Source organism: Metopolophium dirhodum, chromosome 1 (genome assembly GCF_019925205.1).
Source record: "Metopolophium dirhodum isolate CAU chromosome 1, ASM1992520v1, whole genome shotgun sequence".
Lineage (NCBI taxonomy): Eukaryota > Metazoa > Arthropoda > Insecta > Hemiptera > Aphididae > Metopolophium > Metopolophium dirhodum.
Genome location: NC_083560.1, coordinates 48,713,610 through 48,740,469, shown reverse-complemented (window position 1 = coordinate 48,740,469; position 26,860 = coordinate 48,713,610). Strand labels below are relative to the sequence as shown.

At 31.9% G+C, this 26,860-nt stretch overlaps 3 protein-coding genes across 6 annotated transcripts in view; 1 reads left to right on the top strand and 2 right to left on the bottom strand.

Annotated features, from left to right (window-relative positions):
- Window positions 1–26,860, bottom strand: part of LOC132935959 (rho guanine nucleotide exchange factor 6) — a 223,271-nt gene that overhangs the window by 185,997 nt on the left and 10,414 nt on the right. For 2 of the 4 annotated variants that reach the window (XM_061002605.1, XM_061002603.1), the window contains one exon: window positions 26,036–26,568. In XM_061002605.1, the coding sequence (XP_060858588.1) occupies window positions 26,456–26,568 (113 nt within the window). In that variant the 3' untranslated portion in view covers window positions 26,036–26,455. The other 2 variants (XR_009663368.1, XM_061002604.1) reach the window with 2 other exon arrangements.
- LOC132939632 (plexin-A3-like) lies at window positions 5,454–7,475 on the bottom strand. The gene has a single exon (XM_061006908.1). The coding sequence runs from the start codon at window positions 7,473–7,475 to the stop codon at window positions 5,454–5,456; it is 2,022 nt and encodes a 673-aa protein (XP_060862891.1).
- Window positions 23,493–24,781, top strand: LOC132939622 (zinc finger and SCAN domain-containing protein 22-like). The gene is made up of 2 exons (XM_061006896.1): window positions 23,493–23,509; window positions 24,233–24,781. Exons 1-2 carry the CDS (start codon window positions 23,493–23,495, stop codon window positions 24,657–24,659), a joined length of 444 nt encoding a protein of 147 aa, XP_060862879.1. The 3' UTR covers window positions 24,660–24,781.

Sequence of the window (26,860 nt, the reverse complement as noted above, 5' to 3'; positions counted from 1 at the left end):
AGTAGAATTTAAAATCAATTTCCATTTCAGCAGGTGTTTAAGAGGGAGGGATAGGGATGTGAAGAAGTACTACTTAAGTTAAGTTCATAAGTAAAATCTTTAGGAGTTATTTGTTTTCACAAAATAAAAAACAATTACCTAGGTAAATTAAATTGTATGTTTATTTTATTTACCTACCTTAAACGTAACAATGCGCTGTTCAGCTCGTTGAAGTTTTTTTAGACATTACACTGTACATACAATTTGTTCAAAATATAATATAAATCCTTTCTTTAAAATATGCAATAAGTAGACGGTAGTTAGGAGTTTATGAGATTTGGAGAAACAGACTATTAACTGAGTATCAGCAAAACATCACTGATTCTCACACATAAATATATAGAAATTTAGATAATATGCTTCATATTAGATGCGACTTATAATTAAACTAGCTGTCCTGCCCAACGTTGTCCAGGCCAAAGATTTGTATTTTTAATAAGTATATTTGTACAAAATGTATATACCATATTTCTCCTATTTATAATAGTAATATAATATAACGTAACGAATTGCAACCATTTAGATTGACAAAAAAAATTTCTTTTTTTGTATGTTAAAAAAAATCATGTGTGAGCTACCCTTTCCCTATCTACAGCCTATATGAGTTGAAAAATCAAGTCGTATACACCCTCCAATTTTAAATTTCCTATATTTCTCCTATAACCAATAGCAACCATTTATAAACAACAATTTCTATCGTAAATCTCAAAATACCTGTTTGAGCACCTCTCCAGGTTGAACCAATTGGGTCTAATTGTGAATCTAAACCATTCAGGGACTCACTCATAAACACACAAAAAATGTCCAGTGGTTTATGAGGAGTTCAATGACATTTTCACCAAGGAAAATTATTATACATTAAAATACCTTCCTCGTGACTCGACCGATTTATTAGTAAAAACCGTATTAATAATAAGTAGAGTTCTTTTCGAGATATACTCGTACATACAAAAAAGGGGCAGTGATTCTCTACTATATTATGCATGTTATATACATATAAACAGTGGCAGAACTAGGGGGGGAGCCGGGGATTGATCCCCCCGGGCGTAAAATTTTAGTAGGCGTAATTTTTTTGTGGGTTTTTATTTAATGCTTGGTGTTAGAAGTTAAGAAAACATTTTTATTTCATATAATTTGATGTTGTGGTGATGGCCACGTGATGGCCACGTTCGAAGGAATGAAAAACAAAAAATAAAACCATACATGGCGTAAAATAATTAATCGTCATTCTATTATTAGAGCGCGTAGTTACGCGATCGCCGATCGGCCTACGTCGACGGTCGACAGTACATGATATTATTATAGAATATAGACAGATATAATATCATAGACTATAGACACAGACTAATAATAAAAATTAAATATAAACGTATATTATCAATAATAAATATAAACGTTGTAGTCGACGCACGGCGACGTCACGGACAAAAATAGTACAAAATTAATTACCATAATGAAAAATTATATGCCATTTGTCATTTGGAAGCGTGGCCGGGTCTGTCAGCATCCGCCATCCGGAGTAGCCAGTAGATAAAGACAATTATAGACATCATTCTTATCTAGTGAATGGTAAGATTATGAATAGATTCGTATAAGTATATTAAGAATACTGGTATACTGGCATTGGCGTGCCTACTGCAGGTAAATACTAATAATATATTATAATTATTAAGATTCTGATTGAAATTGTGAAACTAGTAACTACTAACTACGCATTTATTGACGCTATAAATGTCTGATACCTACACAATAACTGTTATAAGATTATCAATCAACGTACGATATATTATATCTATATATTAAAAATGATGTTAATATTTTATAATATTTACCAAGATGGTTATACATTTGTTTGTTTAAAAAAAGATTTGATTTCAAATATTTTCTTTTTCATTTCTTTTATAAATTGTTTAATTAAATAAAAAAATTTACTGACCTAAATTGTGTACCTTTATCAGAATAAAGAATTTTATATTTCACCATAAAAATCTATTATAATTTAAGCGCAAAGAACCAAAACAGCAAAAGTGTTTTTAATTTTTATACAGGACAGGTAATTAAAATTTTGATTTTTTTCAAAATTTTTTTTCTTATAAAATTTACTCTAAGGAAAGAAATAAGCTCACTTTTTATATATAAATTATTGCCTTTTAAGCCATCTATAAAGCATTAACCCAATTAATAATGGTTAAGTTTTAATGTGGGTTAGGCCACTAAAATGTTGAAAAATATTTAGGTATATGCTATTGCAGGTGAGTCAGTCCGACTCATTGAAAATTTGTTAATCACTTAAATCTAAATATTTTTTTTTATAGTATATTAGTACCTACAAACTTGGTTACACCACAATCTACAGAATATATTAATAATAATATATTATTGTGTGTTTAAAAGTCAATAAGTATGTTTGTAATTTTAGCTCCAGTTATTATAAAACAACTATTGGAAATGATATTATATTTTCAATCTTGGTCTATGATTGGGCGTAATTTTAATATTTTCCCGGGGCGTAAAAATTTTAGTTCCGCCTCTGCATATAAACCTTCCTCTTGAATCACTCTATCAATTAAAAAATCCGTTGTGCAGTTTTAAAGATCTAAACATACAGACAGAAAAAGGGACTTTGTTTTATAATATGTTAAGATTAATATGCTACTTACATTTTTTGAAATTTGTTTGATTTGAATATGTGGATGTGCGGTATAAAATCAATACAAAATGACCATCTTACACACACTGGTCGGATAAAATAGCCAATCCCTATAAAGACATTATTAGACCTACCTATATACCTACGTAGTTTGACTAGAATTATTTATTTTATAATAGGTACCTTTCCATTTGTTTTAATAAAATTGGTTTGAATAACATTTTATTTCGTAGTCAATAGTGTCTACAGTGAATAGAAAAATCTTTGTCGGGCAAAGTGGCTACCTGATCACTTTCCCAAAATTAGGTAGGTACCACATTAAAAAAATACCATAGGTCTAGCCGTCTAGGAATTAATCTACACAACTGACCATATTCAAACAAACATGATTTGAAAGCTTAGAAGATTCTGATCATACAACAATAGATTGAATAAAATATAATTGTAATAATTATTTATCTATAGCTTATCAAAATTCAAAACTATTCAAAAGTATTCATCACTTCCTAAGTTCCTTAAAAACTGTAGTGTTCAGCGTCTCAGCGATGCCAAAAATCAAATATTAGAACGTAAACAGGTGTAACTATTGTAAATAGCTAAAAATAATGTGACTGATAATAGTGATAACATCAGCAATAACAACAATGTTTAGCTCCTGCATGGTTTCAGTGCTAGAATAGGTACACCGAAGAAAACTCGAAAGTGAACTTTACAGATGTAGATCCTAGAGATTTCTAAGGCCCTTGCCCCTTGACTGTGAAATGTAACACTGTGCTAAATACACTAAGATGAACTTTATAATAGAATAATATAGAAAATAAACAAAATTACTTGTATAAAATATAGGTAATAATATTAATTTTTATAGATAATTTTGAAGTGAATAAAAATAGTTTAAATGGAATTATATTATTTAAATAATTTTCATTAACATAATAATAAAATAATAGGTACAATAAATTAACAAAAAATAAAACTAACAATATTATCCACAAGTAATTATATTTGTTGTATAAATGGATTCACTGTATTTTTATGTGATTAAGAAAAATGTAATATGTACTGAAACCATGTGTATGTAAAATATTGTTATGTCATTGTACACTACTGATGCCATATTGAGAAATATAATAAAATTAAAAAAAAAAAATTAAAGATCCTAAGAATAAAGTTGAGTTACAATAAGTCTTAGGTGTGTTTAATTTCTTAAGACAATTTATTCCGAATATGTCAAGTTTAGTAATTGGTAACGCCTTTAAGAGAGTTACTAAAAAAAATGTAAGTTGGGTGTGGACTGATATACACTCTGAGGTATTAAAAAAATTAAAACAAATAATTACTGATCCAACTGTACTTAGTAATTTTGATCCTAATAAACCTATTTATATTCAATGTGATAATTCACAGAGTGGGCTGGGCTGTTTCCTTTTACAGGAAGGCAAACCCATTGCCTTTGCTTCTGAAAGTTTTACCGAAATTGAAACTCAGTATCAATTCTTTTATAAAGAAATGCTAAGTATATTATTTTCCTGTAGAAAGTTCCATAATTTTATTTATGGTTACCATACTACTGTGTGGATAGATCATTCTCTATTAACTTCAATCGTGAAAAAAAATGTTGATAAAATTATTTCTAATAGATTTCAAGAGATAATTTAGAGGTCAAATATCTACCTAGAAAGGAAATGCATATTGGCCTATTGTTGATCTTCTGTCGTGAAATCATATTGAAAAAAATGTTCATGATGAGATGGTATAAAGGGAGTAATTTTATTCATGATATTAATTATCGGGAAGTTAACATTGACAAAATTAGTAGTCGAAATAAACGTTTACCTATTATAATTATCAGTTTTTTTTTAATATGTAATTTAGAACTCAATAATTGAAAAAAGTCATAAAAAAGTCATAAAAAGTCTTTTTATGAAGTGTACTTATTGTGGATGATCATATTTTTTTCTGTTAATTTGAAATAAAAAGCTTATAATTTTATCATAGGCTTATAAGGTGGTTATCCACCATCATATTATCCATATATGATACATGATACATTTATTTTTGATAGGTACATCACTATATTATAAACTATGATTACAGTTATACTTATACATGAAACAAATGAAGCGCATAAATTATACTACGTAGGTACGTGCTTAATACAAATTAAAAACAGCCAATCAAAATATGTATCTCTAATACAGTCAGACTTGGTGAACTCGAAGCTGAATGGACTGACCAAAAAGTTTGAGTTATTCAAGAATTTGAGTTATCCATGTTTGATTGTAATTTGTAATAGCCAACGGAATAACGGATATACAAATAAATATTAACGATGATAAGAATCAAAAAGATTACTTATGAATCATAAATATAATACTAAAATTAGGTATATTACTATACTATATATATTTTATACCTATAAGTTATAACTATAACAATAATTATATAGGCACTTTAGAAATTAAAATACTTTTAATAGGTACGTACTTCTAGCTATACCGTATAATTACCAATAGACAATATTTAAACATAATATAAAAATATGTAATAATTGAATAAAATTATAAATTGTCGATAGACACCGCTTTTAAACAACTAAAATGATTTAAAATACAAAAGAATAAACCAATACAGCTAACAAAAAAAAAAAAATAATAATAATAATTAAATAAATAGGTAGTAGGTAATAAGTTATAACAATAATAAATTGTTATACTCGATAGCACAGACATAGTCGGTACCTATAATAATATGATACGCGACATTATAAAGTATTTACAAGGTTTGCGATGTTCATGTATTTGGACTTGTAATAGCATAACACTAGGGCGAATGACACGAGGATTGATAATATGATTGTAAGACGTCGTCTAGACGACTCGTGCTGACTGTTGTTCATTCTTCTGTTGACCGTGTAGGCCAACTGGTCGCCGATAGTGACGACAATGACGGGGACGCCGTTCAGACCGTTCGGCGAGTCCGACTCGCACATGATGTGGCGCGGGGTGACAGCGGTCACATTACAGGCGGCCGCGGTCAGGTTCTTCGAGAATTGAACAACCATAATTTCGGCGGCCCGATAACCGTGGCCCAGATCCGGTCCGTTGATCAGCATGGACCTGCCGTTGGGCAACACGACAAAGTCCTCCAACACAGGGTCGGCGTGCGCCACATACCCGTCGGTGTCCGGCGGCGGCGGCATGTCGGAAACGTGACCGTCAGCGTGCCGAACGTGGAACCCGAAACGCAACCGTTCCGGCAAGGCACCGGCTCTCGGTCCGTCTAGTTTCGGAATACCGCATACCATGTACGTGTCGTTGACCGGGTGGCAGTGACCGGCGGCGACTCGGCGGACGCCGCCGCGGTCCACATACATCGTTGCATCACTGACGCAGGCAAAACCGGACCCGCGGACTGGCACAGCCATGCCGCCGGACGCGATGCCTTCTAACTGTTGACCGGCGGCCAGGACCGGCTCAGCGGCGTAGGTGAACGCGAGCGGACCACCCGCCGTACCGTTCTGGACGCGCAGCGTCTTGTCGAATACCACGCTGACGGTGCCGGTCGCGGGCTTATTTGACGGCCCGGTCAGGCACAGGATGCGGTCGCTGTGCCGTGCGACCACTTCACACGGCACCGGCGGCGTTACACCGTCACCAACGGCCACCGCTATGGTTACGAGACTGCCGGCGTCCAGGTGTCGTCCGCTAACCGTGAGCAGCGTGCCACCGGTCAGCGGGCCGCACGACGGACCGATTTCCGTGATCTCGGGATAGACGAACCGGAACGTTTGCGTCGACTCGACCGTTAGCGAAGATGCCTGGTAAGTGATTACTACCGGGCCTTGCTCTTCAGCCAGCGGTCCCATGTAGTCGTGGCTGGCCGCGGTCAACAGGCACGTGATCCTGCTGTTCCGGAGATCCACCATCGTCGGTCGCACGCAGTCACGCCCGGCCACGGTCACTTTGACCCCACCTTTGCCATCGGCCAAGGTCGCGTAGTTGTTGACCTTCACCATGACTTGCTGGCCTCCCGTCCACAACCCGGACAACGGTTCCACGGACTGGATACGCACGTCATTGCACCCGGACGACGCCGGCACCGTGGCCCAAAGTCGGTCGTTGGCCGGCATCACAGCTTTGTGGTCGGTATTGCTGTAACCGACGTAGTACCTGTACCTGCCTGTAGCCAAGTTCCGGCTGGGACACCACTTGTAATAGTACGCGAACTGGCCCACGTCCCAGAGACAGGTCACACAACTTTCGTCCGGCCGGTAGCCGTGGTGATATTCGTCGTACACAGTGATGTAACTGTCGGCGCCGTCGTCCAGCCGCAGTATAGTGTCACCGTCGCCGAAAATCACGTAACAGTGGTAGGTCATCAACGTCTGGTGGTCGAAGCCCAGATCAGTCTGGTTCACCGGCATGCAATGGATCGTGTCACCATACACCCCGGCGGGGCGCGTTACGTCCAACATGACGCACCACACCTGTGTCTGATCGAGAAATTCCAAGAACCCGGTCACGTCGTTGGTCACATTTAGAATGTAAACGTACGGCAGATGAGACACATATGTCACACTCGAGGCCACCGACACACTGGGACAGTCAGACTCTTTGCGCACCGTCAGAAATAGCGGCGTTCCGTAGTCGGCGAAGCACGCCTGACGTTCCAAAGACCAAAGACACGATGGATTTTCCGCGCACTTTTTGCATGTCTTCAGGCCCGAGCAATCTATTGATATCGTATTATTGGGCTCAGCGTCCGTCGGATCAGCGCACGACATTATGGGGGCACACATAATGAACTGAAATAACTGTTAAAAACCAAAAATTCCAATTTAAATTCAATTAAAATACATATTTTATTTGTTTGTACCTGGATTTGTGAAAATTTAAAGTTTAGGTTATGGGAAACGAAATTTTGTTTATTGGTCTTGAGTATTGATAAGTGTTGATAAGTATTGATTAAGTTGATTAAGTTGATTAAGTGGTTATTTCAGTAAAATATAACTATTAATGATCTGTTAATCTACCTACCTAGTTTATGTTTGAAATGTAAAGATTATAATAGAAACGCATTACGTATAGCTGCATAGGTATTTAGTTTTATTAAGATAATAATTTATAAAGTCTACATAATAGGTAAAAACGTACGTCCCTCTAAAAACGTAGGTAGGTACCTAAATGTGTTAAGTATTAAATATAAATAATAATTTCTACGTTAATGACAATGAGTCAACGACAATGGTTTATTATATAAATAAATAATTAGGTAGATTTCCTAAACTAAAAATTACCTGTTTAATGTTATTAATGAAGACAAAGAAATGTAATAGTGTGGCCTGGTGTGGTACGGTAGTTGTCCCCAGAAATAAAACGTGTTCCGAGTGCAAGCACCGACCAGTGACACCACCCGGGTTTAAGTGATAAATCTTCACAACATATACACGTGTTCAAACCAGTGTTTGGAAAGAATGCATTCTATGTTACGTGAACTAGACATGAACGCGTTCGATTATTACACGAACGCAAACGACTTTTTTTTCGTTTTTGAGGCTGTGTTGCATAATAAGACAGGGGATATTTTCGATTTTTTGTCAGCGCAGCACTGCGGGCAACACTGTAAATGATTCATGATTTTTTTCACGTTTGCCGCCCTGTGGGGCCTTTGCCAGTTATTGGATATAATAATATACGGGCACCCGGATACGTCCTAGACACAGCGTTAATTTAACGTTCGTTTGATAAAAAGTTATCACTCATTCTTAATTCTTATCACTCCAGAACACGGTCTTAAAAGATAATGTCCATAATAACAATAAATAATATAATTGATAATCTCTTATATTAATAATAATAAATTAATGATGTCTAAGGATTTTCTGGCAACACAGATACGTGTAATAAACGTGTTCGTTGAAAAAAGAATTCGACATTCTTTAAATTTGAGATAATAATTATTATTATATACTGAAATAATGAGCTCTAGTTTATTTTGGTTTAACAACATTAACGATAACATAAAAAGTTTATCTGTAATAATTTTAGCTGGGTATTTATTGAACACACCTCGTATACATAAACATAATATTATGCCAAATTTAATAGTATAGTTTGTATACATACCACTATGATTAAAAATCCATTAAGAGAAACATGATTCCAATGAAATCTATTTTTTTCTGGACGTCTTTTGTTCACCATTTTTTTTAAACTTCGTATGATTCTCTAAAAATAAAAATACTTTATAGTAGGTAGCTTATACATGGTAATTAAATAATTATTTTAAAATATTTCAGTCTTTATTAAGTATTGAAAAATATAAATTATAAATACCTATTGTAATTTTAATATATTTTATTTATTTATACATCATCTAGTGCGCTCCATATATAAATATATGTCAAACATTTTGACAGAAAATTAGAAATAACCAAGTTTCAAAAAATATTTAGTGCACATACCTGATACCTGTATCATAGTTTTGTAAAAAAAGATTACAAATTAAATATATTATTTTCTCGGACATACTTAAATTAATTAGTTAAAAAAATCTACCTACTGTGTTATTACTGTCATGAACTTACAACAGAATTTTTAGATCGTTATTTTTTCTTATTAATTACTGATAATTAATTTACATTGTAGGTTTATTTTATTTAGGTTACCTACTTTATTTGTGATCATCGTGTTCTACCCATTGAAGCAGTTCAAGCTTCAAACCTTAAGACAACACATAAAACGTGTACAAAATAAAATATAAATACTTTCTTTTAAATTAGTAAAATCTAGACGGACGTTACGAGATTTGGAAACACATTTATTAATAATTAAAGACTCACTACCTAGTATCGGCAAAACACAACTCAACTCACAAATGAAAGACGGAATATTTTTAAAAAATTTTTTGATTGTAATTTGTAATTATTTAGATATTTTTCACATTAGATAGGACTGAATACTCTATTTTCGATTGCATAAATCCAAATGTCAAACATAAGTGACTCTATTGAGAACATTTAATTTGTCTGCTATTCTACTAACCATTTTAATTTTTATAATTGATTTTGTATGAATAATAACGAACATATTATTATCTCGAATAGTGCAGCCTTCGTTATGGATAATTGGAGTTGAATACAATTGGTATATTTTAAGCCCGTTTAATATCATCGTCCGTCCAAATTCTAAAGTACTTACTACAACAATTTTAGTCCTCGCACACACAATTATGATTTATGATAGAATGCAATAATATTATATTGAGGTAAATAATACTAGGTATCATGATTAGCCAGGTCAAAAATATCTCAACCAAAGTGCAAGCCTATAGTTCCAATTCCTCAATGTTGGACTTTAAATCGTATTCTATATTATATTCGTTATCATTTAACGTCCGACTTTTTTCTAATACTCTACAATAGTGTTTTTACAATTATTTTTATATAGTAAATAATATTCTTATTTAAGTACCTATATAAAATTATTTTTTAACTTTTAAGGATTTAATAATAACTGTTTTACTATTTTTTAAATACTGAGTTGAGTGGTAAATGCCCTAATTAGTTTTACTCCGAGTTTTACAACGATGAATGGTTACGCCGTTTAGGGGATTTAACATTTTTCAAAACTTTTGTTTTTATTCGAATGATGTATGAAATGTATAATAATTATCAACATGTCCGTGCATCGTTTTCTGGTGTCTGATGCCAACAGCCAGTCCCCAATTAATTACATTTTTTTATTTAATTTTATATACATATAAATACTGTGCCTCACTGAGAAAACTCGTATAGTCCCATAGTCTTTAGATATCTGTACAGTAGCGAGGCGTGAGGTTTTTAGTTGGGGAGACAGAAAATAAAATGGCACTTATACACCTAATCTCCCTCCCCCTTTTTTATTTTATACGGTAAGAAATTAATTTTTAAAAACCTAAAAACAAACTGAAATATTATATTAAAAAAATATTAGAAAAGGTGAGATAAGCTCAAACGAGTTATCATTCTCACTGCTCGGCGTGGTTATCATACCAAGCCTAGGCCTATGTCAAATTCTGCGCAAAGTACATTGGGATACCGGCTATAAAATATTAATATGTATCTGGTATATCAAGTTATAATATATCATTCATGAACACTAGACCATGTATTGGTAATAGAAATAACTAATTAAGCTTATCGATTTTTAGGCCAGCGGAGGCCTAACATTTTATAAAATAAGATACAACGTGGCCCCATAACAGTTCATCACTTTCTATCGCCAATACTATACCTTTATATTATATATCCAGGTCATAAACTATAGTAGGGCAAAAAACCAATATTTTCATGGATAATACAACGGACTATTATGATCTTCGACCTTATGTACTCTGTATAAGCAGGGCGCATATGCAGGGGTGGACTGGCTGTTTTTGCTCCCAGGTAAAAATTAAATAGGGGCCTTTTTTTATACTAGGAAATTCCTTAAATACGTAGGGGGCCCGGGACGCCTGTAGTGCTACTTGTTTTATAGCACCCTGGGCCAGCCCACCCCTGATGTATTGTGTATAAGGTCTATCACCTTTGATTTATGATTATAATATATAGGAATACCTATGACAATAATGCATTAGACCTTATACTAATATAGTCTTGCCTCCGGTGCTGTGGTAGTAGACAGTCAGACATTCAACATTGATGTACAGTAAAATCACATCAGTCTTGTCATTGTCTGTCGAGTAAAATTTACAATAATACCGTACTATTATCATTTATCTTTTTTTTCTTATAGGGCTTCCGTAGGACTGTAACTATAATTATAATGTAATAAATAATATTATTTTATAATATAGTTAGCGAAAACAAATAACATAATTTAAAATTATTTAAGTACCATGTATCCGCATTGATAATACACTATAGTAATAATAATTATCGTGCAGTCACAAGTCACACGTGAAGAGCGCCCCCATATGCGTGTCAACGGTGGCATCATAGGGTGCCTGGGCTGCCCCTGAAATTTTTGAAAGGTGCCGGTCAACCGAGTTTTAAATCAGAAGGGTCACAACATTTATTTTTTTTTAAAACTTGATTTTTTGTGTGTATTGAGATAATTACCATTTACTTACAAAGATATGTTCAACAAATTTAGGTATATAATATCTTTATATAACATGTATTGTCAAATTGATTTCCTGACTTCGGAAATCGGAAAAACCTACTATAAAGACTTATTGAGACAGACGACGACGGTACGGTACGCATCTAGGTATTATGTTTGATTTGTAGCTAGGGGATGTAATCCAAGGCTGTAGAAAGTAGATGAATAATATTTCTGAAGTTACTGTAGATTATTATTGAAAATAGATAATTTAGACTTTCTTTTTAAATTATATAAATATTTCATTGTGGAGGGGGGGAGCTTAAAAAAATACGACTTTGGGTGTATAGGGCTTTTTTCGGTTCACCAATAAGGTAGCGCCAATCATTAGCTAGGCTAACTCTGCCGATGAAGTCTAGTCACGCCTATGAGCGCCCTCTACCGATAACTGTTCAACGTGTATTAAAGGCCAGTATATTAGTATAAGGACTATGCAATAATGCATCTATCACTATATAACAATATATCTATATTAATATTATTCATATTTATTATATCCACGAAGACTAGACAATGGAGATCAAACTCATACGGGCACCCACTAAAAAAAGTCCCAAGACTGTAATGAGTCACGCTCTAACACGATTAAACTACAACGGGCAGCACTTAAGTCACAAAGATTGATAGTATACCCAGATTATACCTATACATATGTAGATATTGGTCGTGTTTTTTACGTTTTTTGGAAAATATTTGTATTATTTTGAACAATAAATTACTTACATACGTTATATTATATTCTCGATAAACATTCAAAATAATCTGCACTAAAAATTCGAAATATGTCTTTAAAATAAAAGTATAACCTATAAACCTTAAAAATTTTAAGTTTGCAAGAATATGCGTTAAAAACTATTAGGTAGGTACATTATATTTTAAGTAATATTTTATATACATAAAATGCCGAGTTAAAAATAATTTTTTTTGTTTTGTTAAAATAATTATTACTATAATATGTAATAGTACCATAATATACTATGTTTGTTTTATATTGTATTATGACCTTTTTATTGTAATTGCTTCCTTATCTATATGATATTAATAACATTGGGTTTTTAATTAATTATTGACAAACGATAGGTAACCATAATATGCTGTATTATATTATATACAATTATTATAAATGATATATTATGTACACATATTCATAGGCGTAGAGCGTGATGAATTTATATGAATGGAAGCAATAATGTTTTGTATATCTAAAAATATACAGGGAGCCCGTTTCGCCCAAAATTGGCCGTCCTCTTTTCGTCCGGATACCCGTTTCGCCCAAATTTTGTTTCTATATGATTCCCGTTTCGCCCAGACCAGTTTAGACCAATTTAAAATTAAGTTGGCTATAGTTCAATCAAATATTATATTTTAACGAACGCCAAGAAGAAATAGTGCTAATTACGCGATCTACAGATAACTAGACAAGAACACAAAAGTATGTGTAATCATTTTAAAAATAAAGTGTAAGTATTAATTAATATATTTTGAACAATTAAAATCAATTTTATTATATGTGTAGATTTTTAGTATGGGGTAAATTTGATTTTTTAATAATACGATTTTATAAATATTGTGGACTAAATTTTAAATTTGTTAAATTTATTTCTTTTGTGAAAAACAAAAATTATTGGAAAACAAAGAGCACCTACGCCTCCTTGTAGTGTTTTCTGGATAACGCTAAATGATATTCAAATATTCAAATATTATAAATTATAATCATTGCCAACTTAATTTTAAATTGGTCTAAACTTCTCTGGGCGAAATGGGAATCATATAGAAACAAAATTTGTGCCAAAAGAGTCTCGCCCGTCCCGTGAGGATATACCCATTAGCCGTAGAGGGGAACTCGCCGCCCAGACGAAAATCGGTCATTTGCTGTTTTACCGAAAGATTAAAAAAGTTATTAAAATAGTGAGATTAATGAAAATAAAATGTTGGAAAGCCAACATTTTCAAAAAAAAATGAACTCTATAAAATGACTATATTCAATAGTTTCAAAAATAAAAATATAAAAAAAAACTTTTATAATTTTTATACTAAAAAATAAAATAAAAATGTGTAGCTTGAGTCTAATAAAAAAGAAACAGATTTATGATATATTTATTATCTCAGGAGATATCGCAATGAGTAAATTCTCGTGGGACACCCTGTATATTCTATAATGTACGGTAGAGAGGTTAAACAAAATTTCGGTGGGGCTATAGTCCCCTTAGCTCCTACCCATTCTACGCCTAAGCATATCATATTACCCATATCAAATATTTAACCAAACCTAACCAAAGTGCTTAATTTTCGATGAACATTCAAATGATGGAATAAAAAAAATATAAAATAATAAATATAACCTTAAAACCTTAAAATGTTGTAGTTAGGAAAATAATGCAGTAAAAACTTTAAGTATTTTTGATCACAGACGTTGTGAATTGTATTTTATATCTATCTATTCCTTGACATACGATAACGATTTGACGAAAAAAATGCAAATGCATACTCAAGAGTCCTTACTCAAGTTATAAGTATAAAATAGGTAGGTTTACTATTGCAGGATTCTTAGTGCAGGAGGTAAGGATACATGTTAGAGATTACAGTGGGTTTGACCATTGATCATGCAATTTAACACTAATATTGACAAAATAATAGAATAATAGAAAAATCAATTAAAATGGCTTGTGTAAAATATAGTAATACTAATTTGTATAGATAATTTAGAGTGAATAAAAATAATTTAAAGTAATTATAATATTTAAACACTGTTCATTAACATAATATTGATAATCAAATAATACAATAAATTATCAGTAAATAAAAATAACACTAGGTAAAATATCCACAAATACTTAGTTAGTTCTATAATAACTAATGTCCTAATATTACTTCGTAGGTACATAACTACATTCATATTAAAAAAATATACTTTTTATCTATAAGTAATCTAATAATAACATCCTTATATGTTATTCAAATCATTTATCAATATTTGTACAAATAAAACATGTTTAGCGAACTGAAGTCGTATATCAAAGAAATTGTTTTTAATAAATAATCTAATATTCTAATTTGGTCACTTTCTTGATGATTATTCCTACCAGGGGCGCCCGCAGAAGATCAGCTCAGTGGGTGCAAGATTAAATGTATGTTAAATACATGTATTGGTAGTCACATATTTACATTATTATACATTGAATTTTTTGTTCATTGAAAAATTCCAGTAAGTGCAATAGCACCCATTGGCCCCTCTCTGCAGGCGCCCCCTGATTCCTACACAAACACATATATAGGGTTTTTTCGTCACACCTACGAAACTTAAACCTGTACTGTACCTACTGCATTTACTAGAAGATTCTATAGTTCCAAATATTTTTAAATACTTTTAAATAATAATAACGTTGTACGAATATTATATTATATTATTCATATTCATATAGGTACTTACTATTTTATATCAATGGTAAGTAACGCGAATTCTTCTATAAGTTGTGGAGTAGATACCTACCTACTTTATAAAAATTTAAACGTAAATAAACAAACACAATTTTATTTTAAAAATAATTCAAGACACTGGTAAATTCACGACACCTCTGACACATTTGAATGTAAAAATATTATTTATCTAAGTAGTCAGCTAATTCTTCAAACTCGTCTGAACTTAACGATGGTTTTATACCTACTGCAGGGTTCCTCTCTTTGATGCCATTATTTGTATCTTTTTTCTCGAATAGGTAGGTACTCCATTATATTATATTATAATACATTATATTTATATTTAAAAATCATTATAATATAGTTTACATTAATATATTAGTATTATATTTTTATGTATTTGTGTCTTTTGTTCATTTTTATAATTTCGAAGAGCCATTAGTGATGTTTAATGGATCATTATAATTTATTGTTAGGTTCATTAAAATGTGTGCCTACATCCGCCCCAATTTGTATTCTCACATATTCTTTAGATAATCGTTAAAATTTACAATGCTGAACTCTATAGGTAATTGAAATGAAAATAACCACAATAAGCATATTATTATACAGCAGGAATACTGGCTGTCCACTATCCGCATCCGGCCCGCGAACCTTTTTACCTGACATTGGGCTATATTTTAAAATTACTTCATACAATTTTAATGTTTATCTGTGTTTAAAAATACGTTGTTCGTAGAATAAATTCGTAAGATAATCCTAAGATGATTCCAAAGTCCAAACCATCTGTAAATGAGAATTAAGTAGTGAAGTATCTTATTATCTTAAAATAGATTGGTAATAGCTTTTTTTGATTTTAAATTTTGTTAAGGAGTAAGGACGCTTGATATATTTAAATATAATTTTTTATTCTTAGAGAAGAGTGTATTGATTTTACAATGACGAATGTATTTTTTTTTCTATTTGTATTTGGAGTAACTTTTTTGGCAAAAATAAAATTTGTCAAAATCAGTAAAATAAAATAAATTATTTTTGTAATAATTACAATTTTAAATTATTCAAAATGCATTCATTTTTCTTATAAAATCCTATCCAAATGAATAATTATATTTAAAAAAAACAGATCATTGTAAAATCAATACATTTATCACTTCGCTCGGATTCTAAATAAGTGTAATACACAATTATTTGTATACAATCTTTTACTGGATAAATCTCTGGCGGCTGTGTCTGGTACGCAAGATTGGGAAGAATCAAAGTCGAAGAGCGGATTCCTACGTGTCGCTTGTATCAAAGGTTATAACAGATAACGTAGGGACGGCCTGTCCTACCGGGATACCTGGAAGTCGTCGGTAGTCTGACCTATTGGGACTTGCCATTGGCCTGACTGATGCATTCACATTTTTTTTAAATAATTAGTAGTCTAAAGTACCTACTACAACTGCAGTCCTCGCATACACAATTAAGATTTATGATATAATGCAATAATATCATATTGAGGTAAATTTTTTGATTGTAATTTGTAATTATTTAGATATTTTTCACATTAGATAGGACTGAATAATCTATTTTCGATTGCATAAATCCAAATGTCAAACATAAGTAACTCTATAGAGAACATTTAATTTGTCTGCTATTCTACTAACCATTTTAATTTTTATAATTGATTGTGTATGAATAATAACGAAAATATTATTATCTCGAATAGTGCAGCCTTCGTTATGGATAATTGGAGTTGAATACAATTGGTATATTTTAAGCCCGTTTAATATCATCGTCCGTCCAAATTCTAAAGTACCTACTACAACAATTGTAGTCCTCGCACACACAATTATGATTTATGATATAATGCAATAATATCATATTGAGGTAAATAATACTAGGTATCATGGTTAGCCAGGTCAAAAATATCTCAGAACAAAGTGCAAGCCTATTGTTTCAATTCTTCAATGTTGGACTTTAAACCGTATTCTATACCTATTATATTCGTTATCATATTTTGACGTTCGAATTTTTTCTAATACTCTACAATAGTGTTTTTATAATAATTTTGTAGAATAAACAATATTATCTACTAAGTACCTTTATAAAATTATTTTTTTAATTTTTAATAATACTTAACTGTTTTTTTTTTTTTTTTTTAGATAATGAGTTGAGTGGTAAATGACGCACTAAATTAGTTTTACTTCGAGTTTTACAATGATGAATGGTTAGGCCGTTCAGAGGATTTAACATTTTTCAAAACTTTTGTTTTTATTCGTATGATGTATGAAATGTATAACAATTAACAATGCGTCCGTGCATCGTTTTCTGGTGCCTTATGCCAACAGCCAAGCCCCATTTAATTTAATTTCATATTCATATGAATACTGGGCCTCAATGAGAAAACTCTTATTGTCCTTATAGTAATATAGTCTATAGATATCTTTAAATTTATAACAATATAAGTATACGAAGTAAAAATATAATGTCAGTAGTATTTAGTAGGTACCTATCTTGTTTTTGTGATCATTGAACGTTGAGTTTAGGTATAATATATAATATGCACCTATGTTGGGGCGATTGTAAACTCCGTCAGGATACCGGTTGGATTTCCGGTTAGATAGCGGACCAAACACACTTTTATTTCAAGAATAACACGAGACAACGATAAATTTACGACATCTGGAGAGTCTAAGGGACTGCAACCTTTTGAAATTATCGGTTCCGGTACTGGTTCTCCGAAAATAAAATAACTGTTCCGGCTGGGTTCTGGTTTTTGATAAAAAAAATAAAATAAAGTTAGGTAGGTATCGGTTCCAAATAATTACGTTGCCGGATCCAGATAATTTAGGTCCCGAAAAGTATAATAATTTTAAATACCTATCCGGAATGCGGGTTTAATTAATAGTATGAGAAATATTAGAAAACTCATATGATCATACATAGTTTATACACATAACAGTAGGTTTAAGTAACAGTATAGGTATTAAATTATGATAAATACAAAACCTATTAAATTTAAAAATTCCGGTTCGGTTCCGGTACTTTATTTTTTAAAGTTCTTAATATTTTAAAGGTTCTGGTTCCAGAACCGGTTTTTATAGGTTTGGCTTCGGTCTCTGCTGAGGACACTTATGTAGGTACAAGGTACGTAAAAATATTATTTATTTTAGTGTCTGCTGATTCTTTAAACTCGTCTGAACTGGCCGGTGCCATTATCAGTATATCGAATAGGTAATCTGTTTTACATACCCATTGTATTTATATTTAAAAATCACTATTAGGTATATAGTTTATATTTTTAGATGAATATTATATTTTATAATTTATAATCTATGTAGTTATATTAATGAAATAGCTGATATTCATTTTTATAAGTTTGAAGAGTCATTAGTGATATTTAATGGATCTTTATACATTTATTGTTACACTAAAGTGTGTCCTGCACTCCTACATCCGCCCCAATTTCGTATTGTCAGATATTCCTTTATAATAAAATGTTAAGTTAATAATAACCCTTACAATTCACAATTCTAATATCATTAATATTAAAATGACTGAATCTCTAATATACTCTAATGAGAACCGGTAATGATAATATAGGGGAAAAGATGATTTGGTGGCATGGTCCTGAACTCCCGAATGTAAGCGCTAATAATGCTAAGCGTGGCTGCGTACTAACCAAGAAACGGATACCAGAGCAAAATATATAATAAAGCGTATAGTCTGATAGGTAACGGAAACGTATAGTCTTGCTTGCACGTTCTTCTGCATGTGTTAGCAGAGCGATCGACATTAAAATATTATATACAACTATATCAGTGTTGGGAAGGAACGCGTTCCTTTTATAGGAACGAAGCTCGGAACGCGTTCCATTTAAAATATAGGAACGAGGAACGGGAACGAGTTCCTATTTTGAAGGAACTTGAACGAAAATTTCCGTTCCTCAAATAATGAAAAAATTTTAACACGTTGAGTGCCACAGTATATTTTATGAAGCGCATATAGTGTGTTTCCGCGCCAAAACTGAGCCGCGACGCCGTCGGTCGACTGCGTGTCGTGTTCCAGGTCGTTTCCGGTTCCGCGCGCCAAATTAGTTCTTCTCAAACAAAACAAAATGTCAGTATAAAAATATTTTTTCAAATAAATTGAATTAAAAAAAAAAACAGATTGTTGTATCATACTATGTCCTATACTCCTATGGGCTATAAGCCTATAACCTATAGCATGTCTCTATGTGTGGTGTATCGTGTATAGTACACACTATACACTGTATACTATACTACTATAGTAATATACATGTATAATATTATGCAATTATGCAATATGAATGTATATATATAAAGTTTCAAGTCTACGCTATACAACTTTTGAATTATAACAAAAAAAATCTAAGACAAATCATTTTTGTTAAAAATCGGTGCTCCTAGAAAGGAGTGAGTTAACCGATTTCAGTGGTGGTCAATGGTGTTTTTTGCGAAAAATTTTTAAGTCAGAAATAATCGGTTAACTCTCTCGGTTCGATTATTTCTGACTTAAAAATTGTTCGCAAAATACACCATTGACCACCACTCAAATTGCAAAAAAAGGAACACGAAGGAACGGGAACGCGTTCCTTTTTAAAAAGGAACGGGAACGCGTTCTTTTTTCGGGACAGGAAAGAGGAACGGGAACGAGTTCCTTTCTTACAGTAGGAACGAGGAACGGGAACGAGTTCCTTTTTAAAAGGAACTTTCCCAACACTGAACTATATATAATACGTATCGCCGTGTACGTTGGTGAAATAGGTAGTAAAGTTGTGTAACAGGTAAATAAAAGGTTATTGGACCGTTGGAGGTGCACACGTTGCAACGACTAACTATAATTATTCAGATCACGGCCATTCGTTGATGAAGATGAAGTTTTACGCGTGTTTGGTCGTTTAAAATTAAATGCGCCATACGTAAATCGGCGAAACCCGATAGTCCTATCCAGTGTCAATTTGTACACACCAATAATCACAAATAGCCAACTTTTTTATATATGCTCGAAATTAAGTAGGTTACTACTGACTTTTAAATTGGGGGAGACTACAATTGTATTAATTGTAATAAATGTTTAGTTCTACGTGATACCTTATATCTAAGTAATTTAAATAAAATAAAAAAAGCTCAATATGCGGAACAGTGAGTATTTAACTACCAAGCACCCACCACTCCCAAGTCTGCCACATTATATAATTGCAGTTATTTTGTCGTGAACATAATATAATATAGAACCAGGGGCGGACTTACCATTTTTCTGCCCCTAGGCATTACAACACTAGCGCCCCATTGGCGTGCTCCCATGTTTAATCTTTAATAATATTGTAATTGATGTTTTCTTATAGGTAGCCAGGTAGGTACTGATTAAAGTGGTGACTGGTGAGCACTCTAGTCTCTATAATCGTAATCGATTAGCAGATTTCTGAGCAGTATGAAGGAGACGGGCGACACTGCCAGCGTCGCCGCAATGTTTATTATTATTAATTACTTTATCAAGACATCCGATTTCCAAAATTAATTCTATTATTCTAAGAATAGACTAGTTTGGTGGCCGCGCGCCCACACGCACTTATTGTGGTGCCGGGTGCGGGGTGAGGCGGGTCATTCCAGTTAGGTTCAAATAATTTACTTGCTAAGCACTGTGCGAGCTGTCCCCCACCTAGCTAATAGAGCGGCTATATACCATGTACCCGGCGGCCCGAGGCAGTATATTTGACTACCTTGGCTGGCGTTTTGCGCATGCGTCATTCACAATAATGTTTGTGTTTACGCCGCACACCCGTATGCATACCCTTTCATGCATTAACATAAGTAACTGCCTAGTCGAGTGTCGATTTCGAACCTCTAGCGGTGGCGGCGCGCGCCGTTCGCAGGATTAAACTCAAACGGCAAGGTTATTATAGTTTATGAATTAAAATGTTACTGCGACGTGACCATAGGCACAACTTTGGGGGGCTTAGCCCTTCCTAGTTTTATTTAAGCCCTCTAAGTTTTTAAATATATTCATTTTTAAATCCACCTAATAATAAAATTATGCGGGTCTGTATTGATTTTATAAATTTAGTCCCCCCAAATTAACTGTCCAAATAACGCCTATGGACGTGACTACGTAAGGCATACTCCAATTTCATGCAAGTTGTATACAAAAAAAAATTAATATAAAATATAAATTTAGGTAAATATAATTATAAAATTATGAAAAACTAAAAAGTCAAAATTAACTAAAAAATTGCGCCCCAAAAATTATTGTTCCCTAGGCACTTGCCTTGGTGGCCTATGGGTAAATCCGCCCATGTATAGAACTGTTTATATTATGTGGACCTTAAGCACTCGTAGCGCGTTAGGTAGGTATACGTGTGTTTTAAATTATAACCGGTCATCGTACAACCAAATACCAACTATGGGCAATTTACTATTTTAAATTTTATATTAAAGACTTAAAAATATGACACGAGATTCTTCACAACATTTTTATTTTATTGGGGTTCGCTTACCCAACAATCATCAGAGTAGATTTGTGGGTCTCCATATAAGTCATAACAAAATGGTTGGAAAACTAGGTTCGACGGATTTCGGGTTAACATATGTATTTATTAAAGACTACATAAAGGTACACATATTATAACCTATATTATGTTGTTACCTGTTGCAATACATAAACATTAATGATTATTAATATTTAAACTATTAACTAGGTTAAGAAAATATGTATGTAATATCATTGATTATAATATAATATGATAGGGACTATGATGATAGTACCTACTATGTAGGTATTAAAGACCGGCAAGGGCCGGGCCGGGCCTTTGAAATAAAATAAAGGGTTGGACCGGGCTTTTTAAGGATTTTTCTTCGACAATAAACAATCACAATTTAAAATAATAAATAATATTGATAAAACCGATGTTGGTACAGGTAGATACATATAGAGTATACTCTATGGATAGATACTAGATAGTAGATACAATCACAATGATTATAATAATATATTGATTGATGGGTATAATAAAGCTATTATTATATTTTTTTTCACAATATTTTTGTACCCGGTCGGGCAGGGCTTCAGGATAAAATGTATGGACCGGACCGATCTTTTTATGAGCCTAACCTAACCGGGCCAGGGCTTTTTTTTCATAATATTTTTTGAACTGGGCCAGGCCGGGCCTGAGGATAAAATTGATGGACCTGACCGGGCCGAAAATTTACGGCCCTTGCAGGTCTATTGTAGGTATAATCAATGGTAATAACTAATATGCAATAAAATTTAGTAAATAAAATTAATTAGTCAGTGAGTTTTAGTAGACTAAAAGCAATATATAGAAACATAAAAACTATAGGTTAAGGTATATTATATAAGAGATAGGAGTGGACATGTCGCATCCATATGGCGTTATTGTACGTTTCACGAAATGGAATCGCGGTTTCTCCACTTCACGTAATTACACAATATGGATTATATTTTGTGAAATGGATACCTAAACTGTCATTAACGGAACTTGTTCCGTTATTTGGATGTCCATATATCAAAAATCAAAAAACTTTTATTTTTGATTCGATCGGATCGATGAATGTATTAATTTTCCAATGATGTGGGTTTTTTTGTGTCTATCATCATTCATCATTCATAACCACCTGCGGCAGACGGGCAGTAACACTGCTTCGATCTAACAGTAAATTATTCGTTGGGACAGTAAATCTAGGTGGTGTATTCGGGAGGTCAACATTTTTTTTAAAAATTATCACAATAGTTTTCCAAAGCGCAGGGAAAAACAAAATATAAATTGTAATAATGTAGAAATAAGATAAATATAAAAACGACGCCTGTCGATAGTTATATTAAAATCAGATGTTAAAATATTAAAATTACGCTATTACCTTCCTCCATGTATTCGGAGGGCTCTCGAGATCGTGTATTCGAGAATTAGATCAAATACACCATACAATGTAATTTTTTGTAAAAAGCACATAATATAATGTATTAACTGCAATCAATATAAAATATTATATTATATGTCTTACCTGATTCGCCGTTGTTTGTAGATAATATTGTAGAAGTTTTAGGTTTTAAATGAAACAAAGTAATACTTCAAATATACAAATTGAATTAAAGAACGCACTGATTATTGCTCGCATAAGGAGTCCAGTTGTCGCTCGTTGAAATTGGTTTTTTGAGACTTGAGAGGTTTTTAATCTTTTGGTTGGTGCTCATGCACTCGTTTAAGGGACAACACGGATATGCCGACCAAAGAGTGGTAGGTGGTTTTATCAAAGGTTTTTGTGTTTCCCCGAACTAGATTTCTCTTCGGCAGCAAAGACCTTTTTGTCAGTGAAACGAACGACAGTCTGGCCGTTATTTATTATTCTGTAAGATTTTAGTTTATTTATTATAATGGTGTGTGAGCATATCATTACAAAATTAAGGAAAACGGAAAAATTGAAGCAAATTAGGTTTTCGACAAAATTGATTTTAGTTTTTGGTGTACCTAAATACCTAACTCTAAAACGAATAACCGTAGATACATGAAATTTTCAGTGAATGTTTATATTAGTATTTTTTATACACTGTAAAATGTTGAAAATATTTTGACTAATTTTGAGCTGTTTAGTGTTTAAGGACATTTTAGGATTTTTTTCTATAAATGTCAATAACATTTTATTTGTTGTGTCAAAAATCATAAAAAATTAATACATGGCTCCCGATATGTTTTTTTCAATAACGGTTAAAATATTATAAAAGTGCATTAGCATTTGGCACACATTTTCTTATAAATACTTAAATTTGCGAATTTCGACAAATACTATCTTATTCACAATTATAGGAAAAAAAACCAAAAAAATTTAAAACTGACAAAGTCCGTTAACAGCTCAAAAATAGTCAAATTATTTTTAAAATTTTGTGGTGTATAGAAAATGAAAATATAAACATTCAGTGAAATTATCTACAGTTATTCGTTTTTTAATTACTATTCTCAAAGCAGTCATCTGACGAAGCACCGGCGGACGCACACTGGTGAAAAACCGTACCCGTGTGAGGTGTGTGACAAATCGTTCGCTGATAGTGGTAGTCTGACAAAGCATCGGAGGACGCACACGGGTGAAAAACCTTATTTATGCGACGTATGCAATAAGTCGTTCGCTATTAACGGTAATCTGACGAAGCACCGCCGGATACACACGGGCGAGAAACCTTACTTATGCGATGTATGCGAAAAGTCGTTTGCCGATAGCAGTGGTCTGACGAAGCACAAGCGGACGCACACGGGTGAGAAACCATACTCGTGCGAGGTTTGCGAAAAGTCTTTCAGTGATAGCGGTACCCTGAAAAAGCACCGACGAATAAAGCACACACAACCGGAGCAGCCAAACATTTCAAAAAATGCCACGATCCTGTCCGACGCATGATTGAGTCAACAATTATACTTTCGATGTTATAATACTAATATACCATAGTTATATTTATTCGATAGTAGCATGACTGGTGGATACAAGAGGGGAGGATAGGGTGATTCCAAGAAATTAATAGATTTTATGTTCTAGTTTTTAAAAATGTAATTATATAATATTATAATGAAGATTAAGAGCTGTTATGGTAGAATACGTACTGCTAAACTAGATATTAATGATGAATACGTTTTAATAAGAGATAACTCGATGTATAAGAGGTCAAAAGTTATAATTTTTAATAAGTTCATTAAAACCTTGTATGTTCACGGTAAAAATAAATTATGATTGCCATTTATAACAAGTCCTATTTAAATTTAAAAGAAAAATTATAATCATGTTGAAAAATAATTTTAAGTTCTAAAAGAAATAATTTAATTAATTTATAGAATATTTTACAAATAAATCAGTTGTAACACCGAAAAACAAAAATCTTCAACAAAAATTATTTGTTTTAGATTAATGCAGTGTTGGGTAAATTACTTTTAAAAACTAATGAAATTACATTACTCATTACTTCAAATATTTTTATTTAAATTACAATTGCGTAACCTAAAATAATTTTTATAACTTTATATTATTTTTCATTAATAAAGTATAGTGCATTACAAATAACGTTACATTTTTTTCATCATTTTTTTTTTAATCATATTCAATTCATATGATTTAATTATTATGTATATATTTTACAATCATGATCTATTATCACTAGACTTATTGGCTATTATAGTATTATGTACAAATGTACAATCATCTCACCTATATAGACATAAGTCATAAACCATAGTTAATTTTTATTAGATTTTATTTTTAAACCGAACTCTTTTTTTTCTGCTAATAAAGTGAAAACATTTATTCCTGGAATGTAAAGTAATATTGTTGACTATTATTGGAATCAAAAATAAATATAATTGATTTTTAATTTTTCTGGGATATCCTATTGGCTTGTTTTTGTAATAAGTACATTCAAAACTATTATTTTGATAGTATGGAACGTTATGTTATGTTATGAACATAGTCAATGATACAATTATTACAAATGTTACAATAATATATTTTAATAATTTTCTTTAAAATATAACATGATATATTATGATTTAATAAATTAATTCATTGTAATACAGATATATATTTAATTATTTTAAACAATCTATAAAAATGTACAATATAGTAATGAAGTATAAAATTATAACTTAAAATTAAAATTAACATATTCATTAACAAATTGTATTTAGGTTCTTTTGGATTTACTTAATGTATGAGAAGTAACAGTCAATGGCAGATTTTCAATTTAAATTCCAGCAATACAATTCTGTTATAAATTTAAATTCCTGCAATGCAATACTGTTATAAATTTACATTTTCCCACCAAAAGTTAAAATGGAACAACACATGCAATCGTCATTTAGCTACATCTGAATTTAATATTTATCCACATTAAACATAAACTTGTTGAATTAATATGATTTTATACAGGATAATCATAAGAAATAAAAAATAAATTTATACATACATAAAAGTACATAGGTAAATATTAGTATCAAGCAATAATTTTCAAATTTTCAAAATTGTACTTAACAGGAAAAAGATTTTTAGTATAATATATTATTAACATCTCAGTTATAATTATTTAACATACTACTATTCATTGCCTAAAAAATATTATTCACAGCCTTACAGCATCATTAATGGTATAGAAATTATAATAAAATTGTATTTAGATATATTTAACTGCATAAGTTGTTTCATATCAAAATTTACAACAATAACAAAGAATGATCACCTGAACTAGCATGCCGTGATTTTGTATTTGAACAAAATGCTTCAAATACTCTCAAGACTTTCCCATCATCTTCAAATGTTCTTTCAGCTAAATTAAAAAGAATAAACAAATTTTTTAAATTTATAATCAACATTTTGAACTAAAACTTCTACAACAATTAAATAACTCGATCTAATACATCCAAATTTAGGTTGTGAAAAATAATATATTAATCTTAAAATTTAATTTAAAAAGGTATTATTATGGTCAGGGTTGGGCAGTATCTTCGATACAAGTATCTAAGATACGTATCTTAGATACATTTGTATCTTGTATCTTGTATCTCGATACAATTATGTGAAGTATCAAGTATCTTGTATCGCGATACATTTTTAGTCAA

What these genes read in the sequence shown, in the direction of transcription:
- LOC132939632 (XM_061006908.1), bottom strand. Translation starts at nt 7,475, where the DNA reads ATGTCGTGCGCTGATCCGACGGACGCTGAGCCCAATAATACGATATCA.